Consider the following 19240-nt stretch of genomic DNA (forward strand, 5'->3'; position numbering starts at 1 on the left):
GTCGCGCGCGTGTGGTTATGGGTTTAAGGGTTGTTCTGTAATCTCCGCTGGTTTGAAGGTTTTTTTTCTTCTGTTGGTGTGCCTGCTACGGCGCGTCAAGTTCAGGCGCACGTGCCGTTGCCTCTCCAAAAAGGGTGACTCGGTTGCTGCTTTCGCTCTCTCGCCGCACCCTCGCTTCCGACTTGCAGCAGTAAACGTAAAGCCCTTCGAACTTTGTTTAGCCTTTTTCCATCTCCCTCTGTCTTCTTGATCACGCAACGTCCCATTTCTCTCCGTTGCGCGGGCGACTGAAAGCGCATCCTCCCTGCGCGCAGTTACTTTCGGATGGCTCGGCGCGCGGGACCTTCGTCTGCTCATGGGAGCGGTGGCTGAATTCCGATTCAGAAAACGAGCCTAGCTCGGATTCGGACTCGGACAAAGTCGCATGAGAGGAAGAGGGTTCCGCATCGTCAGATTCGGATGTTGAACGGATTTTATAGTCAGGCTGATGATGATGACGATGTTTACTAACAACAGCTGCAGAACACTGAAATGTGCATATTGCATTGACTATGTTATTTGTATACCAATCATAATCAAAAATAAATTGCTATGTTCATTCCCTGTTATGCTCGTTCCCTGAAACCAAGCCGACACTGGGGGTGCGTCACGGCCAGAAACGTCCGACAGCGAAAGGGTTAATATGTTTTTTCCACACTTATTTTCAAAATATATGAATGAGGTACTACTGAATTGCAAGACACAATTGAAAGGTCAGCTTCATTGATGGCCCTTCACTCCTTATTTTGCTTCGGCCATTGAAATGCAGCTTTTCATCCAACCTCAATCTCACGATGCGTGCAAGCACTACACATGCTGTTACTTCCAATGTCTCCTGTGCAGAGTTATGCATTGCGAAGTGTTTAATTCTGGTGCAAATACAGTGGAACCCCGATTATATGACTTTCTCGGGACCGTCAAAAAGCGTCGTAAAATCCGAACACAAATATTGCCTATAAAAATGTTACTCATTTCGCGCAACGGATTTACAAGAAACTCCAATGTAAACTACTAACATACTCTGCAGGTTTTGGAAACCCAAATTACCAAAAAAGTAAATGCAATAAGAATTATGTAATGCTGCAGTACAGGTACCAATTATGCTTTATTCAAACGAGCCTTTACGGCACTCCACTGCCTACTGCCACGATTCCCGCCAGCCGGGCACGAACTTTTATTAAAGTCGGTAAGTTTCTTTTGGACCTTGTTTGATACGTGAACCAAGAGCTTTCGCTCGAGTTGACAACGCCCAAGAGGAGGTCCTCTACGGCATAGTGAACAGATGAGGTTCCGGATGCCGTCTATGTGCCGCAGCACCTCAGCGAACGTGGTAGGCACAGGAACGGCATCTGTGGCGGTGTCGTTGTCCTCGTTCAATGTCGCAGCGGCGCCGGCACTAGGCAAAGCCTCCTCGATGGCGTCATCCATCAACACCTCGCCGCAGATCGCACCGTTGTCGTCGGCCGTGGTAAAGTTTTGGCGAAGGTCGTGGTGAGGTTTAAACCATCGAAAACGTTGTCGGCGTAGCCTGCATCAGCCTCGAGCGGCACCGAGGTTGTTGCGTCCCCAGCAGAGGAGGCGGTCTCTCGCTTAAAGCCACAGTGCTTGAATGAGTTAGCGATTGTGCTTTGCGACACCGCATTCGACGAACTGGCAATAAAATGCATGGCGTCGAGCACAGCTATCTTTTTTTCCGACTCGCTGCGATCCATAGCCGCCAGTTGATGCCGCACTAACCACTTCCGGTACCCTCGCTTGATGCACTTAATGATGACGGCATCCAGCAGCTGCAGCCGGCTTGTGCAGTTGGGTGGAAAAAAAACAATCTTTATGTTCCTCAGGCTGGACGTATCGGGTGAGTGGCATGTTGCGTTGTCCACGAAAAGCAATATTTTCCTCACCTTAGCACCCATTTTGTTATCCAGCTGCTGCAAAAAATTTTTGAAGAGCAAAGACGTCATCCACGCCTTTTTGTTGAAGTTGTAGCTGCACGGCAGCGTCTTCAAGTTCTTAAAGCACCGTGGCTTCGCAAACTTTCCAACAATGAGCATGGGCAGCCTCTCGGAACCGTCCTCGTTAGCACAGAATGGACGTCCGCATGACAAGTTTCATCCTAGATGCCAGCGCTCGTTTCTCCCCTGGCGGATCGATTTCACCTCCAACGGGTGTAGGTTTTCGCCACCACCGCTTCCCTTTAAGATCACGCCCGCGTTCAGTTCGCGCTGGGTGCGAAACGTCTCGTTTGCGACGGCGCCTCTTGGGATGACTGGAAATTATTATTGTGTTGTTAACTGTCACGACAGCAATGTAAACACGAAACAGTTGATGCCACCAGTGAAATTCTGCCAATTCACAATAAAATGGTGCGAAAAAAGCAGACGACAGACATGGATTACTGCGGTGCGCCGAACGAAGTAAACAATTGGCAAACGAAGCGAGCTCGTTCATTGATCACTCCCGAGTGTGCGACGGTTTTATATGTAACCCACATGAATTTAATAATTACTCTCTATATAATCCTTTTATTCATATAAAATGTTTCGTTTGTTCGACGAGAGCTTGTCTTGTCTTCCTTCTCGTGTTTCGTTTGTGTGAGCGCTGCCCAAGAATGGAAACCACTTCTGTTTTATGCGCTAGCAGTGGCCAAAGTTCACGCATGCCGAGAAATTGAATATGTACACGATGCATTGAACATGACCAGAGTTTATTCCTGCATCACCACTGCACTGATCGAGTTACTGGACGATACACACCCGCGTCTTGGTCGCGCCGGCATTGCTAAAGCAAAAATGATTACTAATACTTTCAAGAACAACAGAAAGCTGAGCTAGTTGGTAAGGATTCATTATGAAAAATAGAAGTGAGGCGTGCAGACAGGACACAAGAGTAGAGTGCTCGTTCGTGTTGTCCACTTCTCTACTCTTGTGTCCTGCCTGCACGCCTCACTTCTATTTTGCATAATACTTTCAAGTTCCGCCTCTTGAGCACTGTTAAAAAATGGCCAAGCTATTTACATTGCTGCCTCTATTCTATATTGTAGGGTACGTACTAGTTGAAGTTGTGTGCACATGTCGTACTTGTGCTATGCAGCGATATATTTTGTTTATTTCCACACAGTGTTGATGGAAGTCCGTTGTCGCCATCAGAGACAACACGGATTTGTAGCAAACATTTTGTGAGAAACTGCAAAAACGACTTTTATTCTTTACTAAACGGTGTGCGATTCCAAACTCTGAGCCTTCATTGGCGATAATGGAGTTCCACAAACTTCTTTTGACAGCATGCTTCGTTTGCTCTTTTGAAAGGCCGGGGTGCTGAACGTGTGCACGTATATTTCTTCACTGTGTGCGCGGAACGTGCTCAGTCTTTATTTGAATCGGAAGGAAAACAAAGCACTCAACAACGATAACTATGGGGGTCAAACACGATGAAACAAACGGATACGATTAAAGGAATGTTTTAGGTGAAGACAATGAGCTGGAAGTTATTTTTCTCAACACTCATTCACTACACCAGACAGACCCTGCCCACCGGCAAGGAATTGGACACCTCATGCTCCGAACTTCAGTTAGTATCTCGTCATGTCCCCAGCGGCAGCGATGACAGTGCTCATCTTGGAAGGCAGTGAAGTCTAGAGTGACTTGATCAGGGATGTGTTCATTCACAGCACGTCTCAGTCGCTCACGATGGTGGATTGAAGCCTATCCTCGGGCGACTGATGGAGCGGATGGTGCGCTAGCGATACTTTACAAGCCCCAGACATTTTAGATGATGTTGGCGCCCGGGGATTGAGGCGGCCACTCAAAGAGAGTGACGGCACGCTCTTTCAGCAGTTCTTGCACAACACAAGCAGCGCCGATCGGCGGCCTATTGTGTTAGAATATATCGTCGCCTTGCAGGAACGGGCCGTCAAGAACGTATGGAATCAGTACACCGTCTATGACTGCCTTGCACCTTTCAGCGATGAACTTACCTTCGAGGCGTATCAGTGGGCGTACAACGCTTAGTAAAGAATACCGGCTCATTTCATGCAATAACGATGAGATCAGCGCACTGCAACTGACAGCAGAACGCTTCCCGACAATGCGGCCAGCGCGCGCCGCCGTAGCAGACGACGCCGTTCAAGACCCCGCCCCTCAAGCACCTGAGCCTGCGTGAGCGGCCACCACCGCCCAACTCAAGCGCTTGCCGCATCGCGATGCAATGCGCTCCGAGTTTTCCCCTAAGTGTGAAACAGACTGCACATTGTCTTTCGAATAAAACGTCCACACACACACACGTAGGCACACACCACGCGCGGTACGAAACGTGCCCAAACACGCGCAGTGCAAGAGGCAATCAAGGCGGTGCGAACGATAGATGGGAGAGGCGTACCACCCACTAGTTGAATTTTGCCCCGCATGCGGCGCTCTCAACGCCGGCGCAGCAGCGCTGCTCGCGGTGCCGTTCTTGTCTATAGTGCCATCACACGCTCTTTACTACGCTTGCCACCATGATAGCTGTCGCCCTTAAGCAAGGGTTTGCTCGGGCTGCATATGGTAAAAAATACCACTCTCATCGGCGCTGAAAACGTCGCAGGGCTTGTATGCAGCAATCATCTCCAGCAGCGACTCCATCCACTCGTTCACCGTCAAAACGTCCATGGAAGTGCTTTTTCTGCAGGAGCAGCTGTACACAACCCTGTTTCGTTTTTATTAAAGCGATCCAGCCACCCGTTCGATTCCTGAAAGTCGTCGATGCCCAGACGCAATGCCACAAGGTCCGCCTTTTGTTTTAGAATGGCACCGTCAACGTTGATCGCAGAACTCGGTGCTTGATGCAGCCACTTGACATTTTTTCAAACTTTTCATGTCCTTTTGCTGCTTTCCGCTTGAGCCCGAACTTGTTGGCATTCTGCAATATCACTACTTTGTTTGCCAGGATCATCTTAAGCGAAGAATCGGGTATCTTAAGGTCCCGAGCAATGCTGGCTTTCGTGGCTCCATGCTGCTTTTCCCCTTCCTCGATAATATTCAGCTTATTGCCGAGCGACAGAACTGTCTGTTTTCGGGACATCGTGCGTCGCATTGCTCCACACAACTCAAGACCTCCGCTGAACTCTGGTCGCTAGGATTACAACAAAGAACACATGCGATAAATTTAGGCCTCTCCGTGCTACCTTGTCGGCGATCTGCTGCTTGGAAACTGGAAGGAGAGAAACGCTTCCCCAACGCGACGAGAGGCAACGCCGCCGAGAAGAGAGGGAGAAAGTGATTGTGGAAAAGAAAAGGCGGCATTTTGAGCACAGCAGGCGTCACAAGCGGCTGCTGATGTGGGGGAGAGAACCGCTTCACCAACGAGACGAGAGGCGATGCCACTGAGAAGAGAGGGAAAAAGTGATTGTGGAGAAATGACACTATTTCAGCACAGCGAGAGACGCGGGCGGCTGCTGGTGGGGGAAAGAGAAACGAACGATGAGACGAGGCAGGGAAGAAAGCTGTGCCGGAGTGAACCAGTCGAGTGATGTCAAGCGCTCCGCATGCAGAGAGACAGAGCGCAGAAAGAGACTCACGGCACTTTTCTTTTGTCCGCCGCTCCGTCCCGCGCTTCGCGAGGGTCGTCGTATAATGCGAGTCAGGCATAAAATTGCGTCGGATAACCAGGGTTTTTAATGCATTGCTTCTAAGGGGACTTCACCGGGACTGCGCTAATCCGTTGCAATACCGGGGGTCGTATAACCGGAGTTCCACTGTAGAACAAAGTGGAAAGGCCATCAGGAATGTGTTGCCACAATAACACTCCTGGTGCGTACCAACCTTTATGTAGTTTGCATTGATGTAGTCCGAGTATGGGGCGTCAGGGTCCACATCTTGCAGGTGCACTCTTGTTGCATCGACTGCACGAAAAAAAGGAATGCATGCAAAACCAGTGCAAACCCTGTCCAAGAAGACATGTGCACTTACATGGCAGTATGTTCTTGTACCGGTTCTTAGCTCGGTTCTCAGGCCTCTGTCCATCTTTCCTACTGTAGAGATTTTTGCACTCTTGCTGCTGCAAATGCTGTTCAAAAATGACCAAAAATGTTAGCCGCTGCTTGTGAATGCAATAATGTTAATGCCTTAATAAACACACAACAATGACCGTTCACAGGATGTGACACTACAGTAAAAGCTCGTTAATTCGCACCTCACGGGACCGGGAAAAATGTCCGAATGCTGAATTAATGAATGAACAGGAACAACAACATTACAATCAAGTTGGAGAGGCATAACTTTATTTACTGAAGTATTTTACAATAGTCGTCTGTTTTTTCACGCAGCTTCCGGCCGACATCACAATTTTTCTTAACTCTTCCAAGTGGCCAAAAGCCCGCAAACTGTCGGAAGTGCTCAGGCGAACGTCCTCCAATATCAAAAGCGCCTCCGTCACTTCTCTTGAGGTGCGATCAGGTCACGGCTGCACCTCCTCGCATGACTCTTCGTCTGAATCATAGCCTTAACGGGCACCCGTGATATTAATAATTTCTTCATCGGTCAGGAGACCAGTCGTGGTGACACAATCATCAATTGCGATGTAGTCATGAAGGGTCACATCTGTAACCCTTCACCCTTGTGACCCTTGCACGTTGTACTCTGTCATAATGTGCTGTTGCAATTTGCCATTCTTCAAAGCCTGCAAAATTTCCACCTTAGTCGCCAAGTTCTTGGCCTCGTACTTCTGCCGCATTGCCGGCGTTGCCATCACTGTAGCGCACGATCGTGGTAGCATGCAAAAGACGGTCACAATGAAAAAAGAAAACTCCGCAAGAAGAGATGATGCCGACTCGACAACACAAGGGAAAATGGCGTCGAAGGCGCAGTGGAGCGAAGAAAGAAGACACCGACGTTCGATGACGCTGTGATCACCCCCACTAATTGAAGACCATGGTGATGCCTCTCAGGTTTCAGGTTCACTCCAGTAATGCCAGCGCTGCTTTACCACACTTTCGTGTAGCAGCAGCCGTCAGAATTTGTCCGACTTAAGCGGTGTGGGGCCGAATCCTGACGAATAATGAAGGTTTGGTCCCATAGACTAACACGCACTTTGGCCGGGACCAATAGAGCCGTCCGAATGACCCGAATTTCGGAATTAACGGGTGTCGACTTAACAAGCTTTTACTGTATCAATCTACTGACAATTTTTAACCCTGGTTGATTTATGCATCTTATTCAATTATCTCACGTGAACAGGCCAACACAACCCATGATGGCAGTTCACAAAGGCCACAACATATTTTTCTGTCATACTGAATTTGGCCATCCCTTACTCAGCAAAATGAAGAGGAACTGCTCATAACACATGGTCACATGGTCACATGGTAGCATCTCAAGAATATCACGGCACCGTATAATACATTCACATCACCTGAAATTCTTATCACCGGGAGCAACAAATTTGTGTAGAAGCATAAAAATGCATTTGGTCAAATTTATCTACAAGTGAGAAGGTCTCGCATAATTACCAGCTCAATTTATAAACCCTGGATAGGCCACGAAATGTATGAATAATTACACACTCGTGAAACTGACCTGCAAGATACATCCTAACATAAAGACAGTGCAACCTTGACATACTTTCAGTATCGACTGAAATCTACACTCTCACTAGAGACAGGCCCTTGGTTTTGTCACAGTGGTGCAGAATTTGCTCTGCATTCCATGTGACAAGACCTCAAGAGGCTTGGGGCCAGGGCATTAAGACTTGTGCTGCAACATGTACACAGCCTCTGTAGCAGCAACACACCAACCTCGAACTCCTCCCAGAAGCCAGCCTTGCCGCTGTTTTGTCCGTTCTCTTTGGAGAGCTGCTTGACGCGGTTCTCAATGGTGGATGCCTTGATGCGGGTCGCGTTGAACGGTTGCTTGAGATGCACTACAGTGCCCGTTGTCTCCACCATCGGGTTCTTGCGATAGAAGTCCACCAGTTCACTGAGGCTGTCAAACTTCTCTCCACCGCAGGCATCAAATTTTCCTTCCTGTCAGCAAACGAGAGCATGGGCTATTTAATGTCAAAAGGCATTTGTTTCAGAAGACTACTGAGTGCACATGCGAAACTCACTAGTATTAAAAAAATTGGTGGCACATCCATCCTTTCGATGACTGGTGACATTAATGTGATTAGCAATCTAATTATGGTGGGTACACAACTGGTGACAATATTGTAGGGCTATATTTAACACCGCAAGTCCTCATGCGCCATAATCGTCAGTGCTGCACATGTGCATGTGGCCTGAGCCATGAGACATGTATTCTCAGTCAGACTGGCCGCAGCAGCCATTTCTCTGCTTTTCAATTCGCCTTCATGCTTCTTTCCATAATAAATGTAAGGACGACAGCACGCCGCATCGCCGCCATCACAGCGGTTCTTACAGTGGTGACTACAGACATCCGAACAAGCATACCAGCATGAACTGGCTCTGCACAGCCAGCCACTAAGCACCGCCTATAGCCATGGAGCAGTCAGTAGAAAAAAATTAACTGACGGTTACGATACTCCTTAATGAGAAATTGGACTGCAACTTTATACATGTTTTCATTTGGTGATACAGTCGAACCTGACTATACCGAACCCGTTTACATCGAATTATTCTATATATCGAACAATTTCTGTACAAGGTATAGTTACAATGAGTATATATAACAAAAATTTCGCTTACATCAAACAAAAATAGCAGCGACTCCCGATATATCGAACGTCAACCGGCGGAAAAATGCCCCCGAAGGTTGGCTTTCCCTCGCGGTGGCGGTGAAACCCGGCGGCTCGGCTCCATCCAACCGCTCTCCCTACCGTGACCGCGCTGCGTTGAGCGAGCCGTCGACACCCCCCAGCGAAGAATGATCCTGAACCACCCGCAGCGCTTGCTCAGACAGCCAATCAGAGGCTCTTGTGCCCTCGTCGTGCAAGATGGCGAAAGTGCGAGTTGTCTCGCTGCTTTTCTGGTTCATTGCGCGTGCGTCTCGTGCATCTTGTTGCCGTGATGAAGCGGCAGAATTCGCATTTTGTCGTGAAGCTCGAAATCATAAATCGGGTCGAACGCAGTGACAAGTCGGATGTCCCCGCAGCGTGCACGATTCCGAGGAGCACTCTCAGCACGATCTTGAAGAATAAGGGGAGATTAGGGCTAAAGCAGCCAAACTCGCGGCCCAGTGCCTGTGGTGCCCGACGCGTATGCATGGCCGTGTACGAGTGGTTCATCCGAAATCGCTTCAGCCGTGCCGGCTTCCGCGTGCTTGGTGATGACTGTAAATTTGCCGGTGTTGCCGAAGTTTGGAGCGAGCTGTCAGAATTTCTGGAAGCTGTTGACGAATCAACGGTGGACGAGTTCACAAGTGCAAATGATGGTGTCGCGACCACGGGAGAGCCCGAAAACGAAGACTACATTGCCGACATCGTACCGAGCACAAGTGAAATTGGGCACAATGAAGAAAGCAACGACGGTCCTTTGCCCACGTCCTCCGAAGTGATCGGTGTGCTCGTACTAGTCTGGTGCTTCTGCGCGAATGCGGAAGGTTGCGGCCTCAGCTCCTCCGACTCCTTAAACAATGTGGAGAAGTGCGTGCATCACAGGCAGCGAAATTGCCCAAGCAGAAGAAAATGCAGGACTATTTCATGCGAAACTAAGCTCATTCCACCAATAAAGTGATTTTATAAATGGTATGTGCTTTTATGACATCCAATTATTTAGCAGGCTTATATCGAATTATGCTCTATATCGAACTGATAGGCGTTTTTTTGTGAGTTCGATAACTGTATATTGGCTGGCGCAGACGATCTGTCTCGTGCGGCACATTGCAAATGGCGCAAAGTGTGGCGCAACTGCCTCGCTAATCTGAAGACTGCGAGAGCCAGCACGTGGGTGACGCGTGGGCGTGATTCACAGCAGCCAACAGATCTCCCAGACAACATGTGCTATTCTGGTGCCATCTCATAGCCATCGTCCCTGCACTACGCTTTTCTTCTCACCTTTAGCCATACCCTCCTCCTCTGCTTTCCTCCTCATGTATTTCATCACCGGCTGCGCCCTGCATTCACTTTCATCTTTTGCTGTGCTCGTTCACTCAGTTATGCATACACTCGCCGCAGGAACGGGCACCTACTAGCTGCACTCTAAAAGAATGGCAGCCTCCAATGCTGGACAACTCTTGGCAACTGCAGCTGTGGCTCTACCATTCGTACAGCCCTGTTGCATGATTTGTGCAAGTAGTTGCACAGCTCAACATCAACGGTGTGTCTTCTCAGCTCTAGCTGTACTGGCTTTTGAAACAAGAGATTCTCGCCAATATTTCCGCTTGGCTTGACCTCCCACTGCCAGATGAGAACCTATACAATGGCCTCAGAGGACCTTCTTCAAGCCCTTCAGCGTCACTCCACCATTGAGCAACTCGGTGCACCCACTTCTGAAGGAGCCTCTCAGCCCACGTCATCCTCTTCACCACTGGCCCCTGCTACAGATGGCAAGTCTTCCATCGTACTGACTCCAAATTAGTCGCTCCCTCAACCAACTTCCACCTCGCTGTCGGCCTCGTCAAGTAAGTCCACACTCTGAGCCCGCTACTGCTGAGCGAGGGACCTCCATACAATACCTCTTGCCACTGACACAAGTATGGCTCTCTGGGCCTTCTGCATCAGCACCAACCACATCTCCATCTGCTGCTTCCAAAATCCAGCTGCCAATCGACCCAACTTCTTACGACTCATCTTTCTGCCCCTTGACTAGCAGTCACAGGCCCCTAGCTGAGACAGTTGTCCCAAATGCCCAATTAGCTGGCTTACAAGTCATTGCCTAGGCCCTGTTCCGTGCAGTCTTTGCTATCGGTGCCAATGCTCACCGAAAAGAGGTTTATTGAACCTCTTCCCAGTTTATTAAAGAGCGGCACATACCCAGTGGCACATAACCAGTGATTCAAGTTCACTGAAGTCCACTCACTCACCGCCACTCTCACTCCTATTCATGTCCACTTTCACCGATACAGTGAAACCTTGTTAATACGTACCTGGCAGGAACATGGCATAACTACACACTAAACGGTAGCACGAACTAACCGCCATGTACTAATTTGCATCTCCTGACATGCACTGGCGCTACCTACGAATAAATAAATGTGATGCTAAAGAAAATGTTGGCCAAAATATGCACTTCAAAGTTTGTTTCTTTGTCCAAAGCGCAGAAAAAATGTGCACTCTCTCATGAACATGTGATAGCGCAGAGGCGGTACACCATAGTGGCAATACCAAAAGAGCATTTCTAAAGCACCAGCAGACATGGCAACACTGCGGATGACTTGTCCTGCTATAGCCAATGCACAAGCGCATGTTTGTACAGTTATCTGATATTCAGCCCAACCGGCGCCACTTCACTGAAACACAGTACCTGATGTTGTGGCACCAATCGTGCTGTGCGTTGTGTTTGGAACGCCTCCTCTATTAAGCGCATACCGTCATCAGGGTCAATCACTGTCCCGAGACTCTTGCTGCGGTGATATTTTCAGGAGGTCGCTTTCGGAGATAGTCACGTGACTTATTTCGCACGACTCAGCACTGGACTTGTCCACATACACAGACAGCGTTTCTGGCGGTGTGCCAAGCTCACTATTTAAGCAACAGTGCCATCAGCCGTATACTTCGAAGTGCCCAGTGCTGATCTCTCACAAAAGTAAAACCATCTCCAAAAGCAAACGCAAGTGTCCGTGTTTGATGGCAGACCAGAGTTTCATGGAAGCACTTGTGCAGTGAGCTTTCTTCATGCACAAGCTGCTCCTGGGCGTGCACGGATACGGCAGCAGCAGCATGTGCGATGTTGTTGCGCCAATGTGCCAACGACGGGCTGCTTTCGCTTCTGTAAGTGACGCGCACTTGAAGCAGTCTCGCTTAGGGCCCGTACATGGTCAGTCCGCCCGTCCGTTTCGCCCTAGCCCGCCCGTGTGCGGACGCCCAAAAGGCGGATGGTGTCGCAAAATTCGATGCACGCTTAATCTGCACGAGCGGATCGCACGCGCACTCTTATTGGGCGACGCGGCCTGTTGACAGCTGGCAACCGTTCGGCAGAGCAAAGGTGTTCAAGGTTGGCAACGACCTTTGACAGCAGACGACACTGGCATATTTTTGCAGATGTGGCAGTGGGATTTCAAGTTTCCGCGTACCGGTGAAAATGCGACTCTAGACTGCCACATTCTGTTCTGCAACCGTATATGTTGCATTGGCACCGTCATCCTTCTTCGAAACATTGCACAGTCGTCTTGTCTGCGCCACAATTAACAGATGTATTGCAATCGCATCACCTCGCAGCACGCGACGTATTCTCGGATGATTACTTTCAGTGCGCGCTGCCTATGCTGGTTGAACAAAACCTCTTTAATTATCCAACGTGCAGCGTTCTGCATCACGCGAAACTGATAGTGTCGCCGGAAGCGCGGTGGCACGGTTTCTGTAGTGCTAGTGACAGCTTGCAAAAATACGCAACACACGCACATCTCTCGCGGAATGCATTTGCGTAGGTCGCCGAGACACACCTTTCTACCACTGAGCACGCGAGTGAGGCTCCAAGTACAGGATATGCTTGCTCGTGCTTTTTTTTTTTTCAATCTGCCAATTTTATGAGAGTGCTTAAAGCAGTTGGATGCATGGAATGCCTTTTCCTTTTTTACAGATATAAAGGCACCAAAGATGAGGCATGAAACATGCACCTTATAGAAATTTAATACTTGCTGCTTGTAAACCTTCTAAACAAAATATAACCTTAAATGATGTGCTCAGCGATGAATGAAATTCTCACCGTGTGCAAGAAGGTTGTGCATAAGTGGTTAACTTCATGCAGCAAGGAATTGAAGGTTAAGCAGTGAGTGTACAATTCACTATGACTGGCTTAAAGCAATATGTATGTATAGCGGTGACCTTATGCAGATATATGTATACTCATGAGATGTTTCCAAGGGGAGTATTTATTTGAAAGCATATAATTTACATTGCTGATAAGAAAACTTATTTTGAGTGAAATCGAACAATTACATTCTTTCTTGCCAGCCTGGGTGGCCAATATTTTGCCACCTTACTACTTAACATACCTAATTTAACATTTCAACAATGTACAAACATTACCAAAGCGCACAAAATTAAGCAGTACCTTGACAGGCATGCTCCCTCTCTCGCCCATGGCACCAAACAAGGATGTTCGACTTGAGACTGTTTGATACTGTCAGCATCATACGTGCATGTTCTATTTTGATTGCTCTACATATAAATAAGCTCTACTCAGGTTATATGAGTTAGTTGGGCATGGGCTGCATGTTGTTTATGTATTTATGCAGTAACAACCTAGCTAGCTCATGCACAGCCATATTTTAGGAAAATGAAAAATGCATAGCATAACATAAACAGCTGGCCAGTGCCTGTATTTATTTGAAAGCAAACCGAAATTATCAAGTGTAGCTTAGCAGTGAGTTCAGTGACCTCTTGTGGTGTGAAAAGGTTGATGTAGTTAGTAGTTTTGTGTTTGTCTTCCTTAATTAGTTGCTGTTTCAACATGCACATGACAATGAAATGAAGGCACGTAGGGCAGAAGACAGGGCCACACAATAAGTGAGGAAACATTCATTGCCATTTCTTTTATTTCCATAACAAACCAGCGAATAGTTCCTTAGGTTCAGTTTTGTGAATAATACACAAGGTGTTCTGCGTAAAACTGAAAGATTGTAGTGCTCTATTACCTATTCACTACTCGGATAGCCAAATGAATGATACTACCATTAGCACTGTGAGAGCACAGAAATTTGCAGTCAAGAGGCCGTAGTGGCTCAGCCTCTGTGCCAAATGTAAAATTGTTCCAAAAGAAAACATGCATACTGGTGAATTGGGTATGCATTCACATCTACTATTCAAATTCACACATCACAAGTAATCTTTCATTCCTTGGTGCATTTCTCATCATTATACAGACTGTTTCAGCACTGTGTGTGTGCAGCAATATAACTTGGTAAATCAAAGCTGTGGTTATTCAGTACACTGAAAGCCACTTTGCATGTGGGTTAGATAATATAATGCTCCTACATATGGGTCAGCTTAGTATTATCAGCCGCTTTGTTTACTAGTTCACTGTTACGCCTGAACTATATGGTGCCACTGGACAATGCTGTATCTCTGCAGGTATGCTAGAACAGCTTGGCTATGCACAAACAACCCTTTACATCGCACTTAAATTAAGGTGGTGTAGATTTGCTGTCACAATGTGCTTGTAAGCATAACTGCCGAGCATTCAAAAAAGTGTTTGAAATGTACGGGTGGATGCTCAGGTTTGCAGGTGTGACGTTTTACATTTATAGTGCAAGGACACACCGATGAACAGGAAGGATACCACACAAATCCTCGTGTTGTCACCTCGAAGTCACAATGTAAGTATAGTCGAATGCAACTTTAGAAAAAAGGGGAGGCCCCGCCCAGATGACCGACGCGCGACAGCCGATTGCCTCCGCAACTAAAAAAGTCCCGCTCGAAAAATCGTGCTCCTTAAACGCGTAATTCTCAGTATAAATAAATACTTTTGTATTTTGATAACTGGTTTAGTAGAGATCTCATGTGCTACAGCACATGCCGGATATCGACAGAAAAATAACCCCGTGCCTTCTACAACGCTGCCCGTCGTCTGCTCTTTAGCTTGTGGGGATGTGCGACTCTCGCGCGTCCCCTGATGTTTTTCCCGCATAGCGCGCCTCCTGTAGTGCGGCTTCGCCGCGTGGCCGGCGTGATGCCCGCGGCAGTCGATGTGGTTGGGGCGCAGTGCGAGAGATGGCGCGAGTGTTGCGCTGCTAACGCCGCCGACAGGCGACGTTACTTGGGCGCCGAAAGGAAGGCGCTTGCTCTCTTTGGGTTCGGGAAGCAAGCGGGACGGACGTGCCGCCCGCGCGTGCGCCGACCATGCTTCTGCGAGACCGCCTCGCGTGGCCGCCTTGGAACGCGCCACCGTCCGCGTGACCGTACACGCGAACGACCAGGCGTTAAGATCCAGCATGGGGCGAACATATTCGCTCGCCATGCGGTCGCGGTAAGTCGGACTTCTAGATTTGTTGCGCGCCCAACGGCATGTTTTGGGGATAGCAACTCGGCTAGCTAGCATTGATCTATGAAAGGTGCAATAAATGCCCTTGTGATTGTTTGCACTACTGTGTTGTCGTTCCTTTGTCCCCAAGAGTACGGAGGAGACCCCATATCTCCCACAAGCTTCATTGCTAGTGACAAAAGTAGAAAGAGCAGCTCTGCATGGCTTTTGCGCTTGTTTACATGTACACGGCGTATCTACTACTCGCTTTCCAAGCTTTAAATGAACCAGTTGCTATTTAAAAAGTACTTGTATAAAACAATGCATTTATCGCAACCATTACAAACCTGGGGCGAGAATACGGTCGAGGCAGGAAGGTACAAAAACGCTTCATTCATCGTTTTAAATACTGTTGGTTTTAAATAGCATAAAGTTTACATTTTTTTTGGTTTTGTGTTTTCACAATTTCACAGCCCGCATTCTCCAGCTTGCGTGTGCAGTGAGCGCTGGTGGACAGCAATCAATCGACGGTGCTACACAACGCTCCAACACCGTCGCTAGACGCACGGCTATCTCACTACTGACAATGATCTTTCACGCTAAGTTGACGGCGACAAATATTTGCGTTGAAGGCTTCCTCTGCAAATATTTTCTGCTGAGACACTCATAGGTTTGTTTCATGCGCGTACAATTTTCTGATTTCTCCCGAGAATGGTTTTGCTCCATCACCCCGTCCAACGAAAAACGCAGCGACACAGTACACGAACACACCCGCCGCTAACAGTTGGCACCAGTACCGGGAAAACTTTTCTCATCGTAACTTCACTCAAGAGCGAAACAAAACAACACGGAACAAACACGCAGGATGTGTGTTTGTAGCGGTCGCCGCGGGATCCTGTTTTCAGTTAAAGCGTAGCACAGCACCACCGATGCTCGCTGCAATGTTCCTTCGCCGGATCACGGCTCAAAATAAACACATGCGGCACAAATGCCACATCGTAAGCTCGTAGTAATATTTCCGGCATGATAGACCATCACAAACAGTTCTGGAATTCACTCTGACGAGGCGCTGAAGCACACAGCTGACGCGACCTCGCCCAGTTCGAAGCGCGGGTGGCCATCTTCTCCGTCGGCGGGCTCGCCGGCCGGCCGGCTGGTGACGATAGTCCAGAGTGCGCGCCCATTGGTGGGTGCTCGAGGAGTAAACGCCCCCTTTTTTCTAAAGTTGTATCCGCCTATAGTTTTCTGTGGTTTTTAGCTATAAACATGTGAAGCAATCTGTAAATTCAAAACTGTATTAAGTAAACTGAGACACCATGAAAAGCAACATAACACTAAGGTGTACACATTTTTTGTCACATCAGCTCTTTGTGGTGCAGGTCAAATATGTATACACGCTATTTGTAGCTGAAAACAGCATGCACCACATTTAGAGCTCAGAATGTTCAATGCAAAAGATTTTTAATGTGTCAGACATACATATGGTACCTTGTCCAATGCTTTGCACACAGATAGCTATGCTTGGCACAACTTGAGTAGCACATTCATAAGGGACCACTACATGCAAAATCAGTTTTGCACCTCTCCTTTGATATTCTACCCTCCGACACAGAAGTACAGACTGGAATTTTTTTTTATGTCAATATTTAAAAGGCAAACAGGTTTTGGCATCACAGGTCTCAATCTCCCACAGAGGGCGCTTATTGCATGTTCTGAACGTGCATTAATTGCCGATGGTATATCTTCTAATGTGAAAATGGTTTGTTCGACATAGATTTACCTGTTTATTTTTGAACTTACCCACAAGTTCTCTGCCCTACTTGTATATACCTCCTTCAGTACTGGTATCTGTGCTATGCCTTCATTAGAGCAGTAAAGGTTGTGAAAGCTTTTAATTCATAAAGTAGGAAGCCTATCCAATATAAACAAGAAACTTGCAGGCAAGGTAATCATGACAAATCAGCTGAGACGGTGGTACTATTCTACCTGTTTTCGCTTGTGATGGCACAAGTGTTCCCACTTGTGCTACTGGATGGTTGTGACTGATATGCTCGCAAAGGTTTGGGTCATTCGCATTTCAAGGGATGAGTAACTGTTACATACGTGCATCATCTTCCTCTGCCTATATCAATGACTTAACTATATGTGGCAAGTTTAGCCGTGTGATTATTGGTGTAGCTGAAGTGGTGTATCACACATAAGTTTCCGCGCACTACCCAATTGGCGAAAAGCATGCAGGAATTGGTCTTTGAGCTATTGGTTCAGCGGTGGCTTTCCACTAAACTGACTTTTGAGGAGGCAGATTTCACTTCATCGAAAGGCCCCCATGTGAAAATTAGCCTAGACCTCATGACGCCAAATACTGTCACCATGTGTGACTGAAGAACAACACGTTACAGAACAATGAGCGGTGGAATTAATCTCACTAGTATACAAAGAATTGCAGCTGCATTCAGTATTTCACTGCTGGTATACTAAACACAAACCTTTATATGAGTCGTTTGGATGGCATAATCAACAAGATCCCTCTAATAAGCTGTGGCAAAAGCTAACTAAAAAGCTGCTACCCCAGGTACTGCATTGGCCTAAAATATGCATTCTCACATGCAGTGAATACAGTTCTTAAATTGGTTTACATACAGGTATGAAATGTAACTGCACCATGTGATAAAATTTCAATAAGATCAGCTGAATACCACATAGAACATCTTTAATGGATATAGTTGGTACAACGTGCCTTGATATTAGAAGTTGTGCTGTTTTATTCACACACACATGCACATAAATGCAAGGTACACATACATTTGTGTTCACGTGTTACTGTGTGCATCAAATGAACAGCACCACTTATACTACAAGCCATAAAGACATAATTTTTTCGTACGAGTCTAATTCCTATTAGCTATGCAGTGATTTTTTTTCGCACACGCAGCAACTCAACTCCATGCATAAGTTAAGCTGATGTTGCTAATCTAAGCTAGACATGGGTGTCATGTCCAGAATATCATAAGATAAAGAAGTGACCATGTGTACAGGCCAAAAATTGATGGTTTGGCAATATCTTGTCTGGCTGGGTAGTAAATTTCTGTCAAAAAAGAACAATTCAGCACACTGACAAAGCAGTGTGGCTAACATAATATAGGGAGCAGACACTCTGCCTGCAGAGTCAATTGAAAATTTTGCCAGCAGTTCGTGCTCATTGGCTGGCTTCGGTCACATAACTAATGCTTACATAACTGTGGAAATTCGTGTTCAGGATAAACTCATAGCAGCCAATAGGCACGTTTTATATTGTGATAGCAGCTGACTTCTCAGGGACAATGCACTGTGGCCATGAACATGACAAGAGGCGAGGTCCCCCTTTCTATAGTCTGGCAGCGCAGCTGAAAACGGTTCAGTTAATGAGTGGAACCATGGCCTATTCAAAATAAAGATCAGTCAGACAGCCACTTATAGCGTCCAACATCCCACACCCACGAATGATAGGTAGCAGTAAACTTACTGGCAGATGAAAGTGCATAGAAAAACATTTAATAGACATACTTTACAGGCCCAAGTCAGTTTAATGCACATTATTTGCTAATGACTGTTGGCAGAATGAACACGAGGAAAGAAAATAAAGCACTTATCAGGCATATAATGCTGGTACTTGTGCTATTGTTCGCTTTAAACTGAAGGCTCGTGCCAAAACAGGCGACACGAACCAGATAATCAAATAGGGTGGATAAACAAAGTAACCACAAACTTTCGCTTACCCAATTCTGTCTGCATTAGTAACGTGACCATGGCTGGCCAGTGAGGAAGAACTCTGGGCAAAATTTCTTTCGTGTAGTTCTGCTGGCTGCTAGCAGAATATTATATAACACCGCAGCTGCGAGACTTACTTGTTACTACTCGTCCTACGTGTTCATTTTTACATTCATATTGCTTTTTGTCAGCAAGCGTAAAATTTTTAGTTAATAAGAAGGTAGTATCCAGTTCTTACCTATAACATATTCATCTACCATGCCACCGGTGTCTTCACAAACAGACTGTGCTTAGTCACTAGTCAAAAACATGCAGCTCAGATTTTTGGCTATGTAAGCCGCTTGCATCACAAAATCTAAAGCAATTTACTTCGGGAAATCTAGAAATTCTTGATCTTCACACTAGTGC

The 19240-nt window shown here is 47.0% G+C and overlaps 1 protein-coding gene across 4 annotated transcripts in view; it reads right to left on the minus strand.

Moving 5' to 3' along the window:
- Positions 1-19240, minus strand: part of LOC126520622 (tyrosine-protein phosphatase non-receptor type 11-like) — a 248143-nt gene that overhangs the window by 177343 nt on the left and 51560 nt on the right. For all 4 annotated transcript variants that reach the window (XM_055065673.1, XM_055065671.1, XM_055065672.1 and 1 more), the window contains exons 5-7: positions 7805-8032; positions 5982-6078; positions 5835-5914 (exon numbers count right to left, since the gene is read on the minus strand). In XM_055065673.1, coding sequence (XP_054921648.1) covers positions 5835-5914; positions 5982-6078; positions 7805-8032 — 405 coding nt within the window. The remainder of the gene's footprint in view (positions 1-5834; positions 5915-5981; positions 6079-7804; positions 8033-19240) is intronic.

Source organism: Dermacentor andersoni, chromosome 3, assembly GCF_023375885.2.
Source record: "Dermacentor andersoni chromosome 3, qqDerAnde1_hic_scaffold, whole genome shotgun sequence".
In the NCBI taxonomy this organism is placed as follows: Eukaryota; Metazoa; Arthropoda; class Arachnida; order Ixodida; family Ixodidae; genus Dermacentor; species Dermacentor andersoni.